Source organism: Bos indicus, chromosome 15 (assembly GCF_029378745.1).
Source record: "Bos indicus isolate NIAB-ARS_2022 breed Sahiwal x Tharparkar chromosome 15, NIAB-ARS_B.indTharparkar_mat_pri_1.0, whole genome shotgun sequence".
NCBI lineage: Eukaryota > Metazoa > Chordata > Mammalia > Artiodactyla > Bovidae > Bos > Bos indicus.
In genome coordinates this window covers 34,854,229-34,875,487 of record NC_091774.1, presented here as the reverse complement: position 1 = coordinate 34,875,487, position 21,259 = coordinate 34,854,229, and the positions used below count along the sequence as shown (strand labels likewise).

At 42.2% G+C, this 21,259-nt stretch overlaps 2 protein-coding genes and 1 long non-coding RNA gene across 7 annotated transcripts in view; 1 reads left to right on the top strand and 2 right to left on the bottom strand.

Moving 5' to 3' along the window:
- Nucleotides 1–3,230, bottom strand: part of SERGEF (secretion regulating guanine nucleotide exchange factor) — a 248,168-nt gene extending 244,938 nt beyond the window's left edge. For both annotated transcript variants that reach the window (XM_070803581.1, XM_019975581.2), the window contains exon 1: nucleotides 3,100–3,230. In XM_070803581.1, the coding sequence (XP_070659682.1) occupies nucleotides 3,100–3,159 (60 nt within the window). In that variant the 5' untranslated portion in view covers nucleotides 3,160–3,230. The remainder of the gene's footprint in view (nucleotides 1–3,099) is intronic.
- A 143-nt stretch (nucleotides 3,231–3,373) lies between these two features.
- Nucleotides 3,374–16,838, top strand: LOC139187301 (uncharacterized). The gene is made up of 2 exons (XR_011570850.1): nucleotides 3,374–4,019; nucleotides 15,209–16,838. It is a non-coding gene; the product is annotated as an uncharacterized lncRNA (long non-coding RNA).
- TPH1 (tryptophan hydroxylase 1) overlaps nucleotides 6,713–21,259 on the bottom strand; it is a 34,423-nt gene continuing 19,876 nt past the window's right edge. For all 4 annotated transcript variants that reach the window (XM_019975749.2, XM_019975748.2, XM_019975747.2 and 1 more), the window contains exons 7-11: nucleotides 16,326–16,461; nucleotides 15,478–15,604; nucleotides 14,389–14,484; nucleotides 13,532–13,665; nucleotides 6,713–11,787 (exon numbers count right to left, since the gene is read on the bottom strand). In XM_019975749.2, the coding sequence (XP_019831308.1) occupies nucleotides 11,613–11,787; nucleotides 13,532–13,665; nucleotides 14,389–14,484; nucleotides 15,478–15,604; nucleotides 16,326–16,461 (668 nt within the window). In that variant the 3' untranslated portion in view covers nucleotides 6,713–11,612. The remainder of the gene's footprint in view (nucleotides 11,788–13,531; nucleotides 13,666–14,388; nucleotides 14,485–15,477; nucleotides 15,605–16,325; nucleotides 16,462–21,259) is intronic.

Sequence of the window (21,259 nt, the reverse complement as noted above, 5' to 3'; positions counted from 1 at the left end):
TGTCATCATTATTATATGATAAAGGTCCAGAATCCCTAACCTGAAACCTTTGCAGCCAGATGTATTTCAGTTTTGGAAGTTTACAGACTTCAGAAAAGCAATGTGGTATATAAATCATACACGCGGCTGCAAGGACCGGGAGCAGCACTCCATAAGTAAAACAGTATTATTTCTGCGGTGAATGGTACGAATACTCACAGTGGTCAAAGACTGTAAACAGCCTCATGTCAAGTCAGTATTGGCTTTTCAGAGTTTCCTGTATTCAAAATTGAAGATAAGGGATAATGGGTGGGCCTGCAGGGAAAATCTTATTAAGATTTTGAGAATCCTTATAATTTCTCCAACTACCTACTGCTGGTTGGTTCTTAAGTAGTAAAACTTTTAAAACGTGTTCATTTTGTAAGACACCTGAATGAAGAAAAGTGATTTAAACTCAAAAATGCATGCATGCATACAAACTCCTGTCCCGTGTGCTCTATTCCAGAGTCATCCTGGGCTGCAAGGACTCCCTGCTGGACGAGCAAGCCATGCAGGGACACAGGTCCCAGAAGTCCCAGAATTCCCTAGGGCAATATTAGCTACCAACTACTGAGTGCTTGCTTCTCTGTATGTTGGGCATTAATTCTCACAACAGAGGAGAGGGCATTATCGTTCTCAGTTCACAGATGAAGAAACTAAGGCTCAGAGAGGTTAAATAACTTTCCATGGTCACACAGCTGAGTAGACAAGTCAAATGCCCCGCTCCTTTCATTATAGCCTATTTTGCCTCTAAGAATAAAGAAAAAAGGCATATATGGTGAACCAGCCCAGAGCTTACCTAGCAGGAAGCTAACTGTATGACCCTTTCTAAAACAGCACCCCAATCCCTTTACGTCCTTTTTCTGCTTTATTTTTCTTCATGGCGCTCCCTGGCATTACATTGTATGTTTACTTGTTTACTGCCTACCTCTCCCACTAAAAAGTAAACTCCATGAGGGCAGGAACCTTGTTCTTTTCACTGCTGTTTCCCTTGCATCTGAAATGGTGCTGGTCCAAAGAAGGTGGGCACGTATTTTACAGGGAATGAACGTAAGACCCTATGAGTCTCTACCTAGGAAAGACTTGCACAATGTGAGGTGGAGAACAAGTGTACAGGATTTCTCTGTTAGCTGTAAGAGCTCCAAGGCCCCACGACCAGGGCTACAGGTTGCTGAACAGAAAGTAATACACCAACATTATGGGATTCAAATTTGGCACCAAATTTTTGTGATGCAGCAAGAGGCCCTACACCCATGATAGAGCAAAACAAAGGGAAATTTTAATACAACCTATTACAGCTGTATTTGCCTCCCATCCTTATAAACAGTCCATACATCACACACACACACACACACATCTCTATAAAGGTAAATTCCCTTGTTATGAACTGATCTGTGTTCACTGAAAGTCATCTGTTGAAACCCTAATCTCAGTGCCTCAGAATGTGATTTGTATTTGGATTCAGGGCCTTTTAAAAGGCAACTAAGGCTCCATGAGATCATAAGGATGTGTCCCAAATCCAATATGACCGGTATCCTTATAAGAGGAAACACGTGAACACTCCCCACCCACAGAAAAAGCCGCATGAGGACACAGCAAACAGGAGGCCATCTCTAAGCCAAAGAGACAGGACCCAGACGAAACTAAACGTGCTGATATCTTGATCTTGGATTTCTACCCTCCAGAATGTGAGAAAATAAATTTCCATTGTTTAAGCCCCCCCATCTGTGTTATTTTGTTATGGCAGCCTTAGCAAACTAATACATCCCTCCACACAGCTAATGCAGCAGGAAGAATACACCATCAAGACTCCAAGCACAGCAAGGAGGTTAGGTTCAACAGTACTTTTGCTTCAGTACTGACAAGGCCATATCTGAAAGGCCTTGTCAGTACTGTCTACACAGACCCGAGTCCCTGGCCTGGGACAAACAGCCATCCCAGGCACACAGCCAATCCCTAATTCCACACCCAGCTCAAGGGCCATCTCAAAGGCACCTAGAGATTCAGACTACCTCAAGCCACGCCAGGCTCTCCATTCTGCCCGTCAGAAGCAATCCCGCATTCAATAAATACTACCCAGTGCTGATAATTAGCTTTAAAAAAAATTAGTCAATACATACTGGTTTTAACAGCAATAAAGGTCTTATCCTCTCCCACCTCCTTCTCCACCATCCCCAACGCAAGAGCTGCAAGTCTTTAATTCCTGTGCTTTTCCCAAAAGACCTGCACATAGTTCTGCACACAACAGGTACTCATTCATCCATTAGTCAACAAATGTGTACTGAGCACCTTACAATGTGCCAGGCATGAGCCCCGCACAGTACCCACCCTCCTGATGCCTACATTCTAGCGAAGGAGACTGATATTATTAACAACTCATACATTTCAATACAATTATGCCCTGTGAAGAACTACAAGACACTGTGTCTGCTTGTTCCCGTGCATCTGGCCGGATGCCTGCCACGCTCTCCTGTGCACAGGCTCTCCTCTTGCCCAACCACGATACATAAAGATGACCCCGTCTCTCAATGCTCTGGTCAAACCAACACCAGCGCAGTCTCCCACACTCCCAGTGCAGGCAGGTTCCAATCACAGCCGAATATCTGCAACTATGCAGGGTCTCGCCGCGTGCACGGTTCAACACGGCAGGCCTCACACCAAAAGGATGCTCCAACCAGGCGGGGGTGGAGCTGGGGAAAGGCCTCCATCCTCCTGGCAACGGGAGGGTGAGAAGCACAGGTGGCCCCACAGGGCGGTAGTCTCTGCACAGAGCCCGCCGCGCGGTCTTTCCCAGCGCTATCGAGGCCTGAAGTCTGTCGCGGACTCACACACTGTGTCCGGGTAGCAGGTTCTTCCCTCTGCGCCGCAGCTCCTCCGATCCGAAGCCCCTAAGTCACCCACGAAGACCCTTCCCTCCCGATCCTCTTCTACCCAGACCCCAACCCAGGATCCTCCAACCCGGAGCGCCTCTCGGACCTCGACCACTGGGCCCCAGGGCCGCCCACGCCCAGGCCGGGGGCTTCCCAGGGTCTGTGCGACCCTCAGTTCCAGCTGCCTCGGCCCGGGGGCGGAGTCACGTACCCAAGCGAAGAGCGCGGCAGCTGTAGGGACGGCCTCCGAGGAGTGCGGTTCTGGCTCCATGCGGGCACTCTCAGCCCGCGCTTCCGGGGGGGCCGGCGCGGGGACGGGCCCTCCCGGAGAGAGGGCGGGGCGGGGGCGGGGCCGTCTCGGGCGGGGGGCGGGGCGGGGCGGGGCGGGGGCGGAGCCCTCCTGGGCAGGGGGGTGGGACCCGCCAGGGAGGGAGCGGGGCGGGACCGGCCGGGCAGGGGGTGGGGCGGGGCCCGCCGGGGGAGAGGCTTGCCGAAGCGGGGCAGGCCTGGGAAGGCATTGGTGAAGGGTGTGCGGCGCCCACGCCGGGGAAGGGTCTGCGGCTGGCTGTGGGCCGCCCCCTCTTGCAGCTGCTAACCTGGCGCCGGCGGGAGCGGGTTTGCAGCTCCCCCATCACCCCGCCCCGGCGCGCTACGAGCGTCTCCGCCCCCTGTCTCTGGTCTCGCCCGGCAGCTTGGCGTCTCCTTCCCTCCCCTCGCACTCTATTTTTAGTAATAATTCTGTACGCTTGCGCTACGCTAAACCGTTCAGAAAGCTTGCTCAGGTTAGAGCCCCATGACGGCCCGGAGTGGCTGACAGAACGGGGATTGCATCACCATTTTGATGGGGAAGAAATTGAGCCTGGGAAGGGAGGTGGAAAGGGTCCTGTCTTAGGCCAAACTGGCTTCGGGCCTGCTTTGGTGTGCAGTTTGCAAGATCGAAGGGTGCTTCCTAGTGGGCGAATGTAGTGTCTTACAGCGTTGCTCAACGCCCTCAGCTCCTGGCACGGAGCGGGAACTCACCCCCGGATACTGAACTAAGGAGGCTGGTTTTCAACTGATTCCTGCCTGCCAGAGCGGCCTTCTAACCCTCAGCGCTTCCAGCATAGCCCCTGCCCGGATTCTGATCATCAGGTAATAACTTGGATAATAACTGAATGATTTTCATCCAGCAAAAATTTTCATATAAAACAGCTTTTATCAGACACACCTTCATACACTATCAGACAATTTTTCTGAAGGAAAATGTAGCAAAGAATACTACGAATATGAAGATAGCAATTCCACTTCTGTTCATTTATCACAAGAAAAAAAATTGGAACTATGCACAAACCCTTGTACTCCAAGTTATTCATTATGGGGTTACATATAATAGTAAAGAACTTAGAATCTAAAGTCCTTAAAGTTCAAAAACAAATTGATTAAATTGTATAGCCATGCACTTGAATACTAGGCTGCCATTAAAAAAAAAAAAGTTTTGTAAAATAGTAACAGAAATATTCATGATGTATAATTAAAGCAAATATTATATCAATTTCATGCACACACACGCTGGGTGTTGGATTACAGGTGATTTTTATTTTCTTTTTTGTACTTTTTGTACACAACCCAGACTCCAAGCCACAACTTATCTTGCGGGTACAAATGGGGTCACATTAAAAAGATAGTCCATATTCAGTGGTTCTTGACCCCTCTGCTGACACAAGCCTCCAGTACTCATCACCCTTTATACCTGAGAGGCCCTTGCTAGCGTCTCCCTGAGCTCTTATAGTATTTCCCATTCTTTCACTCCACCCACTCCTTGGTGTTTCTGCCTAAAGACCACTTAAGGGCAGCACCTCACGTTTACCTGTCCAGTCTGTGGCATCTTGAAAACATGGAGGACCATGCTAATAAAAATGAAAACCTTAGAGGCAAAGCAGCTCTTTGTTCTCAAGAGAACTTGATGTGCAAAAACTATACTGTTTGCTGATTGTTTTTAAGTTAAATGATTTAGTGAAAGTCACTCAGTCATGTCCCGTTCTTTGTGACCACATACAGCCCATGGAATTCTCCAGGCCAGAATACTGGAGTGGATAGCTGTTCCCTTCTCCAGGGGATCTTCCCAACCCAGGGATCGAACCCAGGTCTCCAGCATTGCAGGCAGACTCTCTACCAGCTGAGCCACCAGGGAAGCCTGTTTTATAAGAGTGGCCTTTTATATGATCAGACTATCATTCCTTTTTTTAAAATTAATTAATTGATTGATATTTTTGGCTGTGGTGGATCTTCATTGCTGCACACAGGCTTTCTCTAGTTGTGGTGAGCAAGGGCTACTCTTCATTGCAGTGTGCAAGCTTCTCATCGCAGTGGCTTTTCTTATTGTAGAGTATGGGCTCTAGGCATAGGACTTCAGTAGTTGCAGCACACGGGGCTCAGCTGCCCTGCTGCAGGTGGTATCTTCCCCAACCAAGGATCAAACCCTTGTCTCCTGCATTGGCAGGTAGACTCTTAACCACTGGACCACTAGGGAAGTCCCTGACCATTCCTTTTAAGCATATGTAATAGTATAAAATGAGACCCTCCTCATCTCCATTTGGCTAGGACTCTTGGGCTTCCCTGGTGGCTCAGAGGTTAAAGCATCTGCCTCCAGTGCGGGAGACCTGGGTTCGATCCCTGGGTCGGGAAGATCCCCTGGAGAAGGAAATGGTAACCCACTCCAGTATTCTTGCCTGGAGAATCCCATGGACAGAGGAACCTGGTAGGCTACAGTCCATGGGGTAGCAAAGAGTTGGACACGACTGAGCAACTTCACTTTCACTTTCACTAAAGTAGTAAGTGCCAATTACTCCCACATTATAAAATGAGGTACAAAACCACCAAAGCAGAACTTGTGAAGGTGTCTAGAAACCTTCACATACCCTGGAAGTCTATGAAAGAGGTTGAAGAGGTTGAAAGAGAAGTCTGAGAGGATACGTGCAATATTGTCAGTGTACTATGAATCCTGCCCATTTTGTGTCTAAGGAAAGGCAGGTGTCAGCAGGGCCACTGAGAGCTTGGCATGTATCCCTCCATGTTGGGACCAGGCAGGTTGCTATCTGGGCTTCCCTGGTGGCTCAGCTGGTAAAGAATCCCCCTGCAATGCGGGAGACCTGGGTTCGATCCCTGGGTTGGGAAGATCCCCTGGAGAAGGGAAAGGCTACCCACTCCAGTATTTTGGCCTGGAGAATTCCATGGACTGTACAGTCCATATGGTTGCAAAGAGTCAGACACAACTAAGCGATTTTCACTTCAGGTTGCTGTCCAGTTCATGCTGAGAAATATCCAATGGCTTCTGGCCAGATAACTGCTCTGATAGTGAGCAGAGATATTGTTACTTTGGAGGGGTCTTTCATGTCCAGAGATTTTAAGACAAAGAATGTCTGAATATCTCCTATGTGAGTGTTTCCCATGCGTGAGCAAATTGCCCAGGGTATAGTGTTAGACTCAGCCCATGGGAATTTCTGGAGGGCTGAAGGGACCCCCACGGGAGAGTTGACTACTAGATCCATAAAGGCTGAGCGAGATGAATTCAGCATCCCATTCAGAGACATTAATATACCCGAATTAAGAGATTCCAAGAAATAAGAAGTAGGAAGCTCTTTCAAAACACCCACAGACAATGAGTCAACACTAAATACTTACCAAGTACAGAAAGCATATATACCAAGTCAATAGTATCAAACCAAAAAGAACTTCTTACTCCTTACCTCTCCTCCTCATCACCATCCCCAAACCCTGGTGGAGCCAGAGGCATTCTTGTGAGTAGAGAATGAGCCACAAGAAAATAAAAACACAAAGCACATCTCTTCCTTTCTCAGTTCTAGAGGAGAAGAAAAACTTTAATCTTAAAATTTATAACACTGGAATTTTTAAATACTGAAATGAGAGAAACAGCTTAGAAGCTAAGGACTTAAAGTGAGCAGAAAATTCAATACAGGAACCTGAGATTTCATCCAAAGGGGCATATGAAGGAACAACCTAGAGTCAGTTTTCATAGTGAGAGGATCTGGAAGAATACAGTTGTTACTCAGTTTCATCCCTTGAATATACACGCATCAGTACTTTAACTAACTTATATTATCAAGTTATATCCCTTAATACAATTTCTTGAAAGTGTTGCAGTGAAGCTACTATCAATATTTGAACTATGTACATACCACTGACTAGCTCTTCCCATTAGCAGCTTGGTTGAGTTTCAGTTCTTGAATGAAGCTCAGTTCAGTTCAGTCACTCAGTCATGTCCAACTCTTTGCAACCCCATTGACTGCAGCACGCCAGGCTTCCCTGTCTGTCACCAACTCCCCAAGCTTGCTCAAACTCACGTCCATCGAGTCAGACATGAGTTTGAGCAATGAAGCTAGATACAAATTATTTGATGAATTATTGAATGAAGCTAGATTTGAATTATTTGATGGTAACACTGTCAGGTGCCTTGTCTCCCCATAAGAGGAAAATATGAAGTTTTTTGAGTATACGGAATATATCTGTATACTATACAGGTTAGGAAGTTTTTTCTTTTAGATTATCTTATTTGATCCTGTCAATATTACTGGTATAATAAGTATTGTTGGGATCATTATTTTATAGATGAGAAAGCTGAGGCTCAAAGAAATTAAATGATTTACTCCAGGGTCAGATTTCCACAGAATATATGCAGAAATAGCTAATATATGCAGAATTTAGAATATATGTAGAATATATGCAGATTAGCTAGCTACAGACCAGTTCTCTCACCAAAAACAATTAGGAAAGATGGGAAAATATTTTTAAAATTTGTTTTAAGTCATTGGAGAGCTATGAAAGCAGCCAGAACTTGGAGGGCCAGGATCTAAAAGCTGAGAGATTTCATTTGGCACTACTTTTCTACTTGAAGCATTTGTTAATTAGCAAGCAGTGACTTGGAGGCTAAGAAGCTGGGCTCAAAGAAAAAAAGGAGCTGGGCTGAAAGCAGCAGCTGAGAAGCTGAGAAACTGAACAGTACTTTTAGCAATTTTATGCGATCAGGAGGAGTAAGAGTAAAGGAAAGGAGAGCAGAAGTCCAGGATCCCCAAGGAAAAGCCCTGGTACATACTCAAAGCTCTCCTCTGAGATTCCCAAAGAGCTGCACCCTAAGAGTAGAGGTGACCTGGAAATAGACCAGCCCTCAAAGACTGAAATGTATCATCAAGTTGACTTAGCTCCTACTTGGACTAAGCACTGCCTGCTCAAGCAAAAGTTAATTTCTTCTGGAGGAAGATAAAATCATCCAGAAGCTATGAAGGATTTCTGATAAGGAGGTTAATGATTCTTTGCTGTTGTTCAGTGGCTAAGTCAGGTCTGACTCTTTTGTGACCCCGAGGAGTACAGCATGCCAGGCTCCTCTGTCCATGGGGTTCTCACTGGAGTGAGTTGCCATTTCCTTCTTCGGGGATCTTCCTGGACCAGGGATCAAACCCATGTCCCCTGCATTGGTAGGCTGATTCTTTACCACCAAGCCACCTGGGAAGCCCCAATGATTCTTTACATATGGCTAATAAGTTTATTTTTACAGAGTCCTCTCACAATGTAATTCTCACAATAACCCAGGAAAGTACATCTAGCCCACTTAACAGATGAGAAACACAAGACTGAAACTTTATCAAGAATTCCAAAAACTGGTTACTAGGTTTTCCAGGTGTATTTGATTTCACTTATATCACATATTCATAGGCTTTTTAAAAGGAATAAGGATGTTACAGATTTTTGAAACTAATAAAATTCTAATATACATTTAAATCCATTTTCAACATACATTTGACAAAAAATATGTGCTTATTGAAAACATAAATTTTGTGTCCTTTTATTATCCAAATGACTAACAAACTTTCAAATCATAAATGTGTATCACATTGTAAAATAAAGACAAGACTGAAATAAGACAACAGTGTCTTTATACATTTCCTAGAGAGTAATATACAAACTCTATTATGTGTTGCTCTAGTAATTCCAGGATTTTTTCTTTCAGTTTGGACACACTTTGGTGTGTCATTACCACTGTATAACTCCAAATGACAAAATAGGCAGATTAAGAAATGTAGGCATTCTGACAACCAGATTTTGAAGCGTTCGTTCTTCAAAAAGTCAGGAAAATACCATCTGTGTCTCTGAGTAATAACTCACTGATTAACCATTATGAACCGCACTTTTGGTTCAAGTCTGTTCTGATATTTGAGTAAGTATTAACATATTCCTTGAGGCTTTGAAGAAATATATTTAAAATGCATGAAAACTCTAAGACTCTCAAGATTCCTCATTTACCAAACATCACAAATTCAGAGTTGCAAAAATCTGACATCAATCATAAAATGTTTCCATTATTCTGAAGATGTGAATTATAATTGTTGTGTCTTTAACATTTACTTTAGTGTGCTTTAATCATAGTGATTTGAAATACCATCATTTAAAAATTCAATAACTATGATTCTTTACCATAATCAAGGTTATATGAAAATAACCAGACACAGTATGCATAATTTTTTATTTGCTATCTATCATGGTTTGCTTCATAGATTTCCTTGCAACCAAATACTATAAACTACTTAACCAGTATTTCAAATGGTTTCAGATTAACTGACTTAGATCTAGTACTATCAAAGGTATATTTAACAGTTGATCAGCTATTAAAATTTACAAGTAATGTAAAAATCTGAAGTACTATAAATTACTCTTCCTAATTCTATTTCCTTGTCTAACATAAAATGAAATAAATTTTAAGAGTTTTTAAATTTTCCTTTGAGGCCTAAAAAGGATTAAAATATCTAGGGATCTGTTGGAAAAAAATGTTAAATGATATACAATTTGACTATTAATGTGAAAAAAATTAAGGACACAGTTTTTAAAGTAGCTGATTATGAACAGAAAATTGGCTGAAAATATGACCCTGGCTTCCCTGGTGGCTCAGACAGTAAAGAATCTTCCTGCAATGCAGGAGATTCAGGTTCCATCCTGGGGTCGGGAAGATCCCCTGGAGAAGGGAATGGCTACCCACTCCAGTATTTTTGCCTGGAGAATCCCATGGACAGAGAAGTCTGGTGGTCTGCAGTCCATGGTATCACAAAGAATCAAACACGACTGAGTGACTAACAGTTTCAGTTTCATTCACCATTAATAGAAATGAGATCACTGGGAGAGGAAACTGATGGAGCACAATATTCAGGTGATTCTGAGTTCCTTTTTGGACCTATAGAGTTTAAAATTCTTGGCAGGGCTGCCATTATGCACAACCCCATTTCATTCTATGTAAATAGTGTGACAAGAAGTTACACAACATTGGCCTAATTTATGGGGCATTAGATGGAAATATCTATTAGGCAGTTGGATTTAAAAGGCAAAAACTCAAGACAGGTGTTAAGAGTTAGAATTGCAAATATGGGACACATACGGAATAAGAATTGAAGTTATGGACACGGATGACATCTCCATGAACAGAAAGCAGAGAGAAAAGAGGGCCAAAAGCAGAAACTTGAGGAAAGTCTTCTTTTCGTGGGTGGGGGGAGAATAGGAGCAAACTGAAAAAATAAAGCCTGTCCTGTGGCCTCCAGAGTTACCCGTTAATACCAGACCTGCTCCTTGTACTACACCGCTGACACCACATAAAAGCCAGTGCTAGCTACCTTCACTGTTTCAGTGTCAGTCTGAAAATGCTCTTCCTGACATTTCTTACACCATTTTCTTCCCCATTTCCGCACCCTATACCCTCACGCCTGGCCTTCCTATTTATGGTCTCTGCTTATACCTTGGAAATAAAGTGCTTGGCACTGCTTTCCAACTTTAACTTGGTACGTCTCTCCTCTGTCTCAGTTTGAACTCTCCCTCTTAACAACACTGTCTCCTGCTAACCTGAGGACATTCTCTGGGGCTGCATGTCTGAGTTCAGGGCCTTGCAAGTGGCACACCCACCAAGTTCCCTTTGGCCTCCTGAGTAAGGCAGATCGTGTAAAACATACAGAGTGCCATAGAAAGAAAAGACCATCCCCAAGGAGGATGGTCACTCGGCAGGGGCTCCCTAGTGCCTACAAAATAAAGTCACAAATTCTTAACGATTATGTCCCAATCAGCCTTTCTAGATTTAGATACTCCTATTTCCCTATAAGACATTACACTTAAAATTAGACTATCTGCTCTTTACTAGGCATGTTTCATATGCAAAGCTCTCTCTGCTTTTGCTCAGGCTAGCAGTGGAGAGAGTTGGTTTCCTATTAAATTGAGGCATGTGAATGTGACCAAGCTTGGCCCAAATTTGATGATAAGTAAGATACTGTAGAAATAAGAGGATCTTAGATAACAATATGGATTAGCTCCATAATAACCATCAAGGTATTTTAAGTGATCATCATTTTACTCAAGAAGAACTGGGGAAATAAAATCAGGCTAAGAATAGATTTATCCATTGGGTCAAGCAAATTCTCTATAAAAATTGGGATGGTAAGTGAATTGTATCGTATGTGAATTATACTTCACAAAAGCTGTTACCAAAAGAAAAAAATAAGTAGTGGCTAAAATATCTAGATGTGTGCTCGGGGTATCTGGGTACTCATTTTCAAAGAGTAATGGTCCCTTAAAGAATGTGAGTAGAGAATATTGTTTGGCTGCTGTCCCTCCACAATCAGCTCTTTAAGCAAAGCCACAGTTGGCCCACAGGCATCTGAATTGGTGCTCAGATGCTTTGAGGATGAGGACTGGTAACTGTCAGATGCTCAGCTGCCTGCTGACCTTAGCAAGGGCATCACTGACAACATCCAGCTCATGCTGAAGCTCGTTCATGGCGCTGGTTATACTCCTGGTATCTTTCAAGATCTGAATACTCCGTGTATACGGATTATACTTCACTCCAAATGGACGCTTGATTGTCTTGGTAAATTCTCTATATAAGAAAACAAATAAGAGGCAATCAGTTTCTAGGGGGAAAATGATGAAAACAGAATACTGTCCATTAGTCTAACATTGAACATATCTAAACATTCAGAAAATGAAGATCATGGCATCTGGCCCCATCACTTAATGGGAAATAGATGGGGAAACAGTGGAAAAAGTGTCAGACTTTATTTTTTTGGGCTCCAAAATCACTGCAGATGGTGATTGCAGCCATGAAATTAAAAGACACTTACTCCTTGGAAGGAAAGTTATGACCAACCTAGATAGCATGTTCAAAAGCAGAGACATTACTTTGCCAACAAAGGTCCATCTAGTAAAGGCTATGGCTTTTCCAGTGGTCATGTATGGATGTGAAAGTTGGACTGTGAAGAAAGCTGAGCGCCGAAGAATTGATGCTTTTGAAGTGTGGTGTTGGAGAAGACTCTTGAGAGTCCCTTGGACTGCAAGGAGATCCAGCCAGTCCATCCTAAAGGAGATCAGTCCTGGGTGTTCATTGGAAGGACTGATGCTGAAGCTGAAACTCTAATACTTTGGCCACCTCATGAGAAGAGTTGACTCATTGGAAGAGACTCTGATGCTGGGAGGGATTGGGGGCTGGAGGAGAAGGGGATGATAGAGGATGAGATGGCTGGATGGCATCACCGACTCTATGGACATGAATCTGAGTGAACTCCGGGAGTTGGTGATAGACAGGGAGGCCTGGTGTGCTGCAAATCATAGGGTCGCAAAGAGTCGGACCCGACTGAGCAACTGAACTAAACTGAACTGAAACACTTTGTATACTTCATGTCCTTTTTGAAATGCCATTAAACTTTCCCTCTCCCCTAGCTGGAATGAATTGCTCCTGGATAAAATGCAAAATGATGTTTCATCTGTATCTCTTTAAGGCTTCCAATTTGGTATATAGTAATTTGCATACATTTTGTTTTCCCTATTAGATTCTAAACTCTCTGATAGGAAGGAACGGGAAGTAACCAGTTTCTCAGTGTATATGATTCATATTTGCAACCCTGAACATAACTGTAAACAACACATCCTAAATATTTACTGTGGAAGGGAGATATGTTCCAGGCAGAAGGTGCCTCAGCTCAGTTCAGTTCAGTTCAGTTGCTCAGTTGTGTCCGACTCTTTGGGACCCCATGAATCGCAGCACGCCAGGCCTCCCTGTCCATCACCAACTCCTGGAGTTCACCCAGACTCACGTCTATCGAGTCAGTGATGCCATCCAGTCATCTCATCCTCTGTCGTCCCCCCCTCCTCCTGCCCCCAATCCCTCCCAGCATCAGAGTCTTTTCCAATGAGTCAACTCTTCGCATGAGGTGGCCAAAGTACTGGAGTTTCAGCTTTAGCATCATTCCTTCCAAAGAAATCCCAGGGCTGATCTCCTTCAGAATGGACTGGTTGGATCTCCTTGCAGTCCAAGGGACTCTCAAGAGTCTTCTCCAACACCACCGTTCAAAAGCATCAATTCTTCAGTGTTTAGCTTTCTTCACCGTCCAACTCTCACATCCATACATGACCACTGGATAAACCATAGCCTTTACTAGATGGACCTTTGTTGGCAAAGTAATGTCTCTGCTTTTCAATATGCTATCTAGGTTGGTCATAACTTTCCTTCCAAGGAGTAAGCGTAGAGGGCTTCTAATTATTAGCTGTTTACTTCTGTGACTTGTTACATTACTGGACCTACATAAGGCAGAGGAAAATTAAGGTATGAGGAAGATATACTTTACCTCATCTTCTCCTTTGCATCTTCAAAGCTTTCAGATACAAAGTAGACATCCTGAAAAGTTGTGATGAGACACTCCTGTTTGCATGTAATCTTGGGGTCAAAGGGCTTTACTTTGGCATGTCCAGAAAGAGCATGCTAGAGGACAAAGAGTCCATGAATCAAAAAATACTATCCATTTTCATAGATCACCTTCTTCACACAACTGCCAGAATCAGCACACCTCTGAATGTATTACAGAGTGGTCCCAATCTACAATTCCAAACTTATTTCCTACATCTCTATTTAATCCACAATATACTAAAGTAAAACAAATGAATTGCTATTCCCTATAAAATGCCCCACTCTTTATAACACTCTTCTCCATGTAGGATATACCCAAGGATCTTTATTTATTTACTGTTAATATGGCATCTGCTTTCTACCCAACAGTAGTTATTCCTATACATGACTTGTACCCTCCAGCAGGTGGTGGGCTCTTTGAGAGCAGGACTGTACCTTCCATTCACCACCTAACAAACAGAGGTTCATTCCTTTATTGGATACATAATAAATCTCATTGAAGAATTCCCTAGAAAGTACTGAAGTTATTGTTAGCACACCAAAAACAGTGAGGAAACAGCAAGACTTTGTTAAGCCAAAGCTTTAAAATACTTATTTATTTAGAAGATATATCTATATTCTGAATAGGCATCTATATTCAGAAAACTTAGGAAAGAGAGAAAAATACCTCTTAGGTAATGCTTACTGCCACCCCAAGTATTTTCCACAGTAAGCTCTTGTTCAAATCCAGAAACTATTTCAGGTCGCATCAATTACATTAAGTGAATATGGTTACATGCAAATATTTACAACTCTTACTTTGAGTTCACTGATGGAAGAAAGTAAGCCGGCACCAAAGACTCTTAGCTGCCCCTCTTGTTTGCACAGACCAAACTCCACAGTGAAGAAGTAGCACTGCAAAAGGACATCAGCATTACCTTCACATCGTGGATGGCTCAGTTTAAAACAAATTACGACGTTTAGGCACTGACCCAATTTACCCTGGAATAAAATCCAAGACCCCAGATTGGCTCACAAGTATTTCTACAGTCTGGCCTTGACCAAGTCAGACTTCCCAAACTTTTGTTCCTGGAACTCTTACATACTTTCAAGTATAACTAAGGACCCTAAGGACCTTCCGTGTATGTGGGATATAGCTAACTATATTTACCATATTCAAATGTAAACTGAGACAAAATTTAAATATTGACATTAATTTTAAAATATAATAAACCATTTTATGGGCTTCCCAGGTGGCTCTGTGGTAAGGAATCTGCCAGCAATGCAGGAGACCCAGGTTCAATCCCTGGGTCAGGAAGATCCTCTGGAGAAGGGAATGGCTACCCACTCCAGTATTCTTGCCTGGAGAATTTCATGGACAGAGGAGCCTAACCGGCTACAATTCATAAGGTGACAAAGAGTAGGACATGAGTGAGTGACTAACACATTAAGTTCCTTGAAGGTGGGAATTAAACTTTACTCATATTTGTATTTCCAGCATGATGTCTTATAAAATGCTAAAAAATATTTTTAGCATCATTTTTAGAGAACCTATCATTTTTTACTGAAAAAAAGGGTATATAAACTATTAACATTGTTGTATTCTAGTGTTCTTTATTTCTCTGCCTTTTTTTTTAAGCTCATGTCTTCTTTAAGTGAAGTGAAGTGAAGTCTCTCAGTCTTGCCTCCCTCTTTGCAACCCCGTGGACTGTAGCCTACCACGTCTTCTTTGGATAAACCTTAAATGTCTTCCTTTAGTGTTATTTAAACTATTTAAATTAAATTAAATATGAGCAGAGACAAATTTTCTAATGCTCATCTGGAATATGTACTTTTAAACTACACAAAAACCCACATCCCACCCCAGTTAAGAATTAATGATCTGTATAGCGATTTCCAGATTTATACCGTTGCCAGTTTTTGAACAGCCTCTTCTGAAGCTCCAAGAGAAGCCAGGCCAATTTCTTGGGAGAACTGAGCAAAACTAGGTTCAGCCAAAAGAGGAACATGACCTAAGAGTTCATGGCAGGTATCTCTGAAAAAGAGGTACAAGTTGTCACACTATGACGTTTAACATAAATGCATGATCAACCATTCAATCAAATAAAAACCTGATCTTACTTTTATTCAAACTGATCAGGTGGTATTACTTTGGAAATGGACCACAAAGGACATTATTATAGTAAAGAAATTATTTTGGTTCAAAACCTTGAGCATTCACAAACACATATACATAAATTCACGCACATACCCACAGACATCCACATGTCGCCCCACCTCCACCCCCAAATCAGGTCTCTGTTCAAATGTCACCTTTTCAGAGAGTCCTTCTCTGATCACCCTTTTCAAAATAGAAACACACACACGCACACACACACACACACACCTCTGTCCCCTTTCCCTGCTTTATTTTTCTCCATGGAACTTATAACCACCTGATATTCTATTTTATTCATATTTACTTGTTTGTTTATTTTCTGTATCTCCCATTGGAATATAAGCCCTAGGAGGGCAGGAAACTTTGAATTTTTTTCAGTCTTACATCCCCTACGCTTAGAACAGTACTTCGTACCTAACAGGTTGTCAGTTACTACTGGTAATAGTAATGGCTAGCGTGTATAGCGCAGAGAACATGTATTACAGGCCAAGCACCATTCAAAATGCTTTACATGTGCTAATTCACTTGATCTTCATGAAAACAAAACTCGTGAGGTAAGTACCATACTGATGGATGGAGCTGCGATAGAGGTACTTACGGTTCTGGAGTGTAGAGAGGATCTGAACTGTGTCTCACATACTGTGTGCAGTGGAAAACTCGAAAGGCTAAGCCTGATAAGAAATCCCTTGGTGATAAGTAACCAGCCACAGGACGGATGGAAAAACCTGTGCGTTCTGCAAAGCAAAGGAGAAAAATGTTCCCCAGAATAGACTAGTTGCTGCAACATTTTAATTCTGCCAGTGGGACCAAGTTACCACTTGGAGGGAGAACGTGAAGCTAAAACGTGTCACACAAGTCATAATTACAATGGCCAGACGATGAGTTAAGAACTTTTACACATGACATCTCCTTTCATGTTTATGATTGTGCCAACCATAAAACTATGGCTCAAAGACTCAATAATGTGCCCAAGGCCACACAGCAGATGATAAATGTAGGATGAACCCAGGCCCTACACTGCACCTTGCTGTCTCCATGAAGAGGTTAAACTGTTCCTTAGACAATCTTTCTTTAAAAAAAAAAAAAACAAACTTTAAAAATCTGTTAATTTACACCAGAACCATTTTTTGAAACTATGATATTCTTAGCCAGTACTCCCTCTTGTAGTTTCTTTATTATCTGAACTGACTGGTGCTCTTTCATTCCCCAACAGTTGAGACTGCGTGCCCACTGTGAAAGTTACTTGCTGCAGTGGCTCTATAAGCTCTAATACTGTCCTTCATTTCAAACTCTCAGTTCAGTTCAGTCGCTCAGTCATGTCTGATTATTTGCGACCCTATGGACTGCAGCACACCAGGCTTCCCTGTCCATCACCAACTCCAGGAGTTTGCTCAAACTCGTGCTCATCGAATCAGTGATACCATCCAACCATCTCATCCTCTGTTGTCCCCTTCTCTTCCTGCCTTCAATCTTTCCCAGCATCAGGGTCTTTTCCAGTGAGTCAATTCTTCGCATCAGGTGGCCAAAGTATTGGAGTTTCAGCTACAGCATCAGTCCTTCCAATGAATATTCAGGACCAATTTCCTTTAGGATGAACCGGTTGGATCTCCTTGCAGTCCAAGGGACTCTCAAGACTCTTCTCCAACACTGCCATTCAAAAGCATCAATTCTTCAGTGTTCAGCTTTCTTTATGATCCAACTCTCACATCTATACATGACTACTGGAAAAACCATAGCTTTGACTAGATGGACCTTTTTGTCGGCAAAGTAATGTATCTGCTTTTTAATATGCTGTCTAGGTTGGTCATAGCTTTTCTTCCAAGGAGCAAGCATCTTTTAATTTCATGGCTGCAACCACCATCTGCAGTGATTTTGGAACCCAAGAAAATAAAGTCTCTCATTGTTTCCATTGTTTCCCCATCTATTTGCCATGAAGTGATGGGACCGGATGCTATGATCTTAGTTTTTTGAATGTTGTATTTTAAGCCAGCTTTTTCGCTCTCCTCTTTTACTTTTACCAAGAGTCTCCTCAGTTCCTCTTTGCTTTCTGCCATAAGGGTGGTGTCATCTGCGTATCTGAGGTTATTGATATTTCTTCCGGCAATCTTGATTCCACCTTGTGCTTCATCCAGCCTGGCATTTCGCATGATGTACTCTGCATGTAAGTTAAGTAAGCAGGGTGACAATATACAGCCTTGACAATATGCTCCTTTCCCAATTTGGAACCAGTCTATTGTTCCATATTCAGTTATAACTGTTGCTTCTTGACCTGCATACAGATTTCTCAGAAGGCAGGTCAGGTGGTCTGGTATTCCTATTTCTTGAAGAATTTTCCACAGTTTGTTGGGATCCACACAGTCAAAGGTTTTGGCATAGTCAATAAAGCAGAAGTAGATCTTTTTCTGGAACTCTCTTGCTTTTTCTGATCCAACAGATGTTGGCAATTTGATCTCAGGTTCCTCTACTTTTTCTGAATCCAGTTTGAACATCTGGAAGTTCTCAGTTCACGTACTGTTGAAGCCTTGCTTGGAGAATTTTTAGCATTACTTTGCTAGCATGTGAGATGAGTGCAATTGTGCAGTAGTTTGAACATTTTTTGGCATTGTCTTTCTTTGGGATTGGAATGAAAACTGACCTTTTCCAGTCCTATGACCACTGTTGAGTTTTCCAAATTTGCTGTCATATTGAGTGCAGCACTTTAACAGCATCGTTTTTAGGATTTGAAACAGTTCAGCTGGTATTCCATCACCTCCACTAGCTTTGTTCGTAGTGATGCTTCCTAACACCCATTTGACTTCAAATTCCAGGATGTCTGGCTCTAGGTGAGTGATCACACCATCATGGTTATCTGGTTCCTGAAGATCTTTTTTGCATAGTTCTGTGCATTCTTGCCACCTCTTCTTAATGTCTTCTGCTTCTATTAGGTCCATACCATATCTGTCCTTTATTGTGCCCATCTTTGCATGAAATGTTTGCTTGGTATCTCTAATTTTCCTGAAGAGATCTCTAGTCTTTCCCATTCTATTGTTTTCCTCTATTTCTTTGCATTGATCACTGAGCAAGGCTTTCTTATCTCTCTTTGCTATTCTTTGGAACTCTGCATTCAGATGGGTATAGCTTTCCTTTTCTCCTTTGCCTTTAGCTTCTCTTCTTTTCTCAGGTATTTCTAAGACAACCTCAGACAACCATTTTGCCTTTTTGCATTTCTTTTTCTTGGAGATAGTCTTGATCACTGCCTCCTGTACAATGTCACAAACCTCTGTCCATAGTTCTTCAGGCATTCTGTCTATCAGATCTATTCCCTTGAATCTATTTGTCACTTCCACTGTATAATTGTAAGGGATTCGATTTAGGTTATACTTGAATTGTCTAGTGGTTTTCCCTACTTTCTTCAATTTAAGTCTGAATTTTGCAATGAGTTCATGATCTGAGCCACAGTCAGCTCCCGGTCTTGTTTTTGCTAACTGTATAAAGCTTCTCCATCTTCAGCTGCGAAGAATATAATCAATCTGATTTCAGTATTGACCATCTGGTGATGTCCATGTGTAGAGTTGTCTCTTGTGTTGTCAAAGAGGGTATTTGCTACAACCAGTGCATTCTCTTGGCAAAACTCTGTTAGCCTTTGCCCTACTTCATTTTGTTCTTCAAGGCCAAACTTGCCTATTACTCCAGGTATCTCTTGACTTCCTACTTTTGCATTCCAGTCCCCTATGATGAAAAGGACATCTTGTTTTGATGTTAGTTCTAGCAGCCCTAATGGGTCATCCTAGAACCTTTCAACTTCAGTTCACACATTCTGGTAATTCTAGTTCCACCCCATTCCTTTGTACTTGGATTCTCCCACTCTGATGGGCAAAAGAATTTTCCACAAAGATGGAGATGTTCATTATGTGGACTACCCAGTAGGGTATCCACTAGCCATGTGTGGCTACTGAGCACTGAAATGTGGCTAATGTGGTTGGGGAACTAACATCTTGATTTACATTTATTTTAATTATTTAAACAACCACAGTTGTCTAGTGGCCACCATATTTGCCAGGGTAGGTAGCCCTTTCCAACTCACATTTTGTTGGAGCTGACTCTTAATTTTGGTTTCTGTCTTTGACACTTTCCCTTGAAACATCTTTAGCTATAAGTTCTGCAGCCTGCTCAAGCTCCAGACCCCAAGTGATCAGCTTTCAGTTTCATATCCATAACAAAATATTTCCTCTAAATCTCATGCAAATGTGATTTGATAATAACTTCTGTAGCATATGCTAGTCTATCTTTGTTAAGCCCCACAAGTTCATGTGCTTTGGTTCTCTGCCATTCTTAATCACTACTATTTTTAAATCTAGTTTTCATAGGAACTACTACCATGGGTTCTTCCCTTGAAAAAACTATATTGCCATCTTCTGTTTAGTTCTTAGTTTTGTATACAGTGGTTGAGGAATGAGAATTATGGAGTTGAAAAAATATGTAGATGTTTATAACAGTCTATGTAATAAATTCTATTGTGATTGGAAAATACTGTTTTTGAATTTATCACATAGACTGTTATAAATATCTACATATCTACTCAACTCAGTAAGATAAACTCGCTTTCAGGCTTTCCTGATAGTTCAGTTGGTAAAGAATCCTCCTGCAATGCAGGAGACCCTGGTTCGATTCCTGGGTCAGGAAGATCTGCTGGAGAAGGGATAAACTACTCACTCCAGTATTCTTGGGCTTCCCTTGTGGCTCAGCTGGTAAAGAATCCGTCTGCAGTGCAGGAGACCTGGTTTCAATCCCTGGACTGGGAAGATCCCCTGGAGAAAGGAAAGGCTACCCATTCCAGTATTCTGGCCTGGAAAATTCCATGGACTGTATAGTCCATGGGGTTGCAAAGAGTCGGACACGACTGAGCAACTTTCACTTTCACTAAACTCCCTTTCAGTCAAAAACATAACTTCTATTTTTTCCCCTAAAGTTCTAATCTGCTGAGATCAAAGGGGATGTTTATTTCTCTTACATATTGTAGACTCTGGAGATCATTGGTCATTTTATTTCTTATTTTAGCTAGGAAAAAATAAGGAAACCTGGCCCAAGTAAGCATGATGGACTAAAAGGAGGAAAGTTGTCCTTACTCTTCATTTATGCTTCCCCTAAAACATCTTCTTTGGGAAAACAGTAGGATCTTAGTGTAGAAAGGAGCTTCAGAGATCATTTACTCCAATCTTTCCAAAGGTGCCTGAATCTTCTCTATCACAGATGGGTATGGAACTTTTGCATGAACATTTCCATGGATGTAGAACTGATCATCTCATTAGCCTGCTGCATTTCAAATGGCTATTTTAGCAAGATCTTCTCCATTTCGAACTAAAAGTTTGCTCTTTCTATCCAACTGTCCTGTCCTTTAGAGCTGTAGAATAATCCCTCTAATATATAAGATGACCTTCAAATATTTAAATAAAGTTATAAACTCCCCTAAATTCCCAGGTTCCCTAAGGATCCTTCAGATTTTATTTATCTGATATATTTTCCTATCCCCTTACAATTCTGCTCACTTTCCTC